Below are 5,000 nucleotides of genomic sequence, written 5' to 3'. Positions count from 1 at the left end.
TCCCGTTTCGCTATACCCCCCGCTACCCTCCCCCCCCCCCCCCTCTTCCCTCTCCTACCCCCACTACCCCCCTCTTCCCTCTCCTCCCCTACTCCTCCCCCTCCCCCTGTGAACGTGGTGCCCGCCTAGCTGTGTCCTGTCTTGTTTGTCCCGGCAGGGGACGTGTCAGAAACGATTTATGAATTGTGGTTTTACTTCTGCAGCGTTTTCTTCAACTAAGGACTTCATTGGTCTCCCGGGCAGGCAGCCAATCAGTTTGTTCAGTTTTGAAGTCACAGAGAGAGAGGGAGAGAGAGAGAAAGTTTGTGTGTGTGTGTGTGTGTGTGTGTGTGTGTGTGTGTGTGTGTGTGTGTGTGTGTGTGTGTGTGTAAGCTTGTTTCTGTATGAGTGTGTGCGAGTCTGACAAAAAAGAACAAGGTTGTGTTATGTAGGTTTTTTTTGTTTTGTTTTAATGATGGAGAACATGAGCCAGTACATTTTACCGTTCTACAATAATGATGGTTATTGTAGATTTCTATATGAACTCTCATTCTCTTCTTTCGTTTTCGATGGCCCATAACAATCAAATGAAATCATTTTGTTTTTGTTCTTTTCTTTTTTTTTTTTTTGGGGGGGGGGGGGGCGTGGTGTTATTGTTATATTTATTAGATTGGATTTATTTTATAATATGAATGTGAACTGTGTTTTGTAAAACTCATTTGTGTTTACAAGAACATCAGTGTTGGTGTTTTCTGAAGATTACGCATGCTTTGGAAGGGAGGCTGGGAGGGGGTGTGGGAATGGTGTGTACTGCACGGCACTCAGCATTGTCCCACCATCACCATTACAACAGCACAGGAGGCAACTGCTGTCCCGACTATCTGGACTAGATTTGGGTTATAGCAGAGAGTGTCTTGCCCAGGGTTACATCTTGGCCAAGAGGTTTAGCATTCTGTCTCCATGGTGTGTTTCAGTGGGTGCAGACAACAAGAGGTGGACATACAGGGCGCGACAGGCAGACACAGACAGACAGACAGACTGACTTGACCAGACAGCCTGATCAGTCTGAAGACTTCCTCTTAACTCAGAATTAGAAGCAGTTCGGGAATCAAACGCCCTTGTCCTCGCTTACCAAACTTTAACTCCACCTCCTGTCCCCTCCCTCCTCCTTCCAAGCCGACGAGCCATCATCCAATCAGAAGCTAGGTAACAAACAAGTGCAGCCAGCAAGTGTTACGGGCCAAAGGCACAGCTCTGGGCCAACGAGAAGGGCTGATAGTACAGGCCGTGTGCCGGGCTCAGCGCTAATTCGCCAGTCCCGACTCAGCAGAAAACCTGTGTGCGTGCGTGCGTGCGTGTGTGTGTGTGTGTGTCCTACAATCCGTGAACTCTTTCTTTCTTGGCGTCTTCTGTCTGTCTGTCTGTATGTTTCTCTCTCTGTCTCTCTCTCCCCCCCTCTCTCTCTCTCTCTTGCTCTTTGTATATATATATATATATATATATATATATATATATATATATATATATATATATGCATGTGTGTATGTATATATATATATATATATATATATATATATATATATATATATATATATATATATGCATGTGTATGTGTATATATATATATATATATATATATATATATATGCATGTGTATATGTGTGTATATATATATATATATATATATGAGAGGGGAATATATATATAATATGTATGTATGTGTATCCATCCACCTTCTCTCTACGCCTCCCCTCTCTCTCTCGTCATCTTGTCATATTGATAGATCTCATGCTGCACTCTTCGGAATCACCATCATCATCATCACAGTTACCATCGTCTCTTTATTATCTATTTTGTGGCAGTCTTAGTGGGAGAGGCATCAGCAGAAGAAACAGTATGTGTTGTAATAGTGGTTATAAGTGGTGGTTGTGTAGCTGCATTCACTCATCAGTTCTCTACATTCTCTTCAGTATTTTAACTTGATTCAAATTGTACGTGGACTGAGCGAAAGGATGGCTTGGGTCTCTCTAAAATTGTTTTAAATCGCCTTTTGACATGGTATGGTTATTGTTTTAAATCGCCTTTTAACATGGTGTGGTTATTGTTTTGACTGACTGACCTTTTAACATGGTATGGTTATTGTTTTGACTGACCTTTTAACATGGTATGGTTATTGTTTTAAATCGCCTTTTGACATGGTATGGTTATTGTTTTAAATCGCCTTTTAACATGGTGTGGTTATTGTTTTGACTGACCTTTTAACATGGCATGGTTATTGTTTTGACTGACCTTTTAACATGGTATGGTTATTGTTTTGACTGACCTTTTAACATGGTATGGTTATTGTTTTGACTGACCTTTTAACATGGTATGGTTATTGTTTTGACTGACTGACCTTTTAACATGGTATGGTTATTGTTTTGACTGACCTTTTAACATGGCATGGTTATTGTTTTGACTGACCTTTTAACATGGTATGGTTATTGTTTTGACTGACCTTTTAACATGGTATGGTTATTGTTTTGACTGACCTTTTAACATGGCATGGTTATTGTTTTGACTGACCTTTTAACATGGCATGGTTATTGTTTTGACTGACCTTTTAACATGGTATGGTTATTGTTTTGACTGACCTTTTAACATGGCATGGTTATTGTTTTGACTGACCTTTTAACATGGTATGGTTATTGTTTTGACTGACCTTTGAACATGGTATGGTTATTGTTTTGACTGACCTTTGAACATGGTATGGTTATTGTTTTGACTGACTGACCTTTTAACAATGTTAGGTTATCCCTTCCACTGGTTTAAGAACGGACGGCTATTATCTACTTCGCCCTGAAGTGAACACTGTGATCGTCTGGCCACTTTGATGTCATTCTGATCCTTTTTCTCGCTGCGTCATCCTCGTCTTTTTTTGGTCGTTTTCCTTTTTTGTTCGTTTTTTTTCCCCTTTTTTTTTAAGGAGTCTTTATTTCCATCGTGTTTCTGTCATGTGATTGTCCCATGGTGTGTTTCAGTTCTGGTACTCGTTCGACAACTTCACGTCTCTGGATCCAAACCTGTTGTACCCGCCACTGCTGGGGATACCCACCCGGGGGCTGATTCCTGCACTGCCCACTGGTCAGTCTGCCTGCCTGCCTGTCTGTCTGTGTATTACTGTCGTCACGACTGTCTGCCTGTCTGTCTGTGTATTACTGTCGTCACGTCTGTCTGCCTGTCTGTCTGTGTATTACTGTTGTCATATATGTCTGTCTGTCTGTGTATTACTGTCGTCACGTCTGTCTGTCTGTGTATTACTGTCGTCACGTCTGTCTCTCTGTGTATTACTGTCGTCACGTCTGTCCATGTCAACGCCTGTGCATGCAGGGTGCGCGTGATGAACTTTTGTTTTGACCCTTTCCAGATTCCAGTCCTTTTGTATTGCAAGGCTCATGTACATTATAACAGTACTGAGTCTCTCTCTCTCTCTCTCTCTCTCTCTCTCTCTCTCTCTCTCATTCAAGGGGCTATGGCCTACAGGAAGAAAGTCTCATTCTCTCTCGCTTTATCTCTCCCGCTCTTTCTTAATCCTCAGGCTGCCGCCACAGATGTCCACTGCTGCTGGCCCAGCTACCCCCCCCCCCCCCCCCTCCCCCTCCCCCTCCCATGTATTCCAGGATAGTCCTTCTCTCCCTGGCTGCCTCACACATATCAGCCAATTACTTTGACGTCACCTCGGGGCCTTCATGTTGATTGGTTCAGCCCATTGCTTGTCGGCCAGTGACGTAAGGACGTCACGCCTTTCACACAGCGGCACGTGATCGTGACGATACAGCAGGTCATGGACCCAAATCACTGCCCCGCACATGCGCAAACACACTCCCGCAAAGCGGAGATAACGGCGGAGATAGTGGGTTGTTGGAGAAGGGAGGGAATTTGGGAGAGCGAAGAGGAGAGAGGGGAAGCGGAGCCTGAGAGCTGGCTTCAGAGCCACCAGTAATTGGGTTAGCGCTGTGGTCAGTGTATCATCTGACTGCGGCCTGCTTTGGGGGGCGTTGGCCCTTCTCGGCAGTCGGCCTCGTTATGTTTGTATGTATTGTATTGCACTGTTATTTTTGGGTCAGATTTCTGTGTGAAATTATGGTTGCTTCATTTCCGGCAAGACCGCGTCGCCTCTGCAGCGCCACCCATATATTTCTCTCTTTTTTTTTATCCTTTTTTTCCTTTGTATTTGTTTTACTATCAAAATGTATTTTTCTCCAGAATTTTGCCAGGGACAACCTTTTGTTGCCGTGTGGTTTTTCTAGGTGCGCTAAGAGCATGCTGGACATGGCTCCTGGGTTTATTGTATCATCCGAATGACTAAGACCCAGACCACACTCAGGATCTAGTGAAGGAGGGTGCTGGTTTATTGTATCATCCGAATGTGTGTATTACTGTCGTCACCCAGACCACACTCAAGATGTAGTGAAGGAGGGGGGGGGGTATGAACATGGCACTGGAGCCCGTGGACACTGGCTTCCCAGTATTACCACTGGGCCACCGACCACTCCTGTCGTCAGGTTTCATTCTGTTTTTGCTGCTCTCTCTCTCTCTCTCTCTCTCTCTCTCTCTCTCTCTCTCTCTCTGTCTGTCTGTCTGTCTGTCTGTTTCTGTCTATCTGCATCCTTCTCCCCCTCTCTCACTTTTAGGGATCGGGAAGGGAGGTAATTGAAATATGTTGCAGAACAGAACTTGGCATTTTGATACTTGTCATTGTTTGATTATTGATACGGATCTTACACGCTGTTATGGGTTTGGATACAGTTTTGCTATGTCTCAAACCCTAAAAAATAATGAAGGATGAGAAAAAAAAGAATAGCAGAAAGGCAGAGAAACTGAAACAAGCAAGAGATATTGTAACAACTGAAAAAATAGCACACAAAAAATAGTACACAAAAACAAGCAACAAAAAGAAATGGAAAAATAGTAGATGAAAACAGCAACACACACTGAAGTGAAACAAATAAAACTAAACGTAGAGTTCAGTGGAGCTGAAG

At 43.5% G+C, this 5,000-nt stretch overlaps 1 protein-coding gene across 1 annotated transcript in view; it reads left to right on the top strand.

Annotated features, from left to right (window-relative positions):
- Window positions 1–5,000, top strand: part of LOC143299878 (uncharacterized) — a 163,887-nt gene that overhangs the window by 115,111 nt on the left and 43,776 nt on the right. Inside the window, exon 4 of the mRNA XM_076613371.1 lies at window positions 3,000–3,102. Within this exon, the coding sequence (XP_076469486.1) occupies window positions 3,000–3,102 (103 nt within the window). The remainder of the gene's footprint in view (window positions 1–2,999; window positions 3,103–5,000) is intronic.

Source organism: Babylonia areolata, chromosome 25, assembly GCF_041734735.1.
Source record: "Babylonia areolata isolate BAREFJ2019XMU chromosome 25, ASM4173473v1, whole genome shotgun sequence".
NCBI classification, from domain to species: domain Eukaryota; kingdom Metazoa; phylum Mollusca; class Gastropoda; order Neogastropoda; family Buccinidae; genus Babylonia; species Babylonia areolata.
The sequence above is the reverse complement of the archived record's forward strand: the minus strand, read 5'-3'. Positions and strand labels throughout refer to the sequence as shown.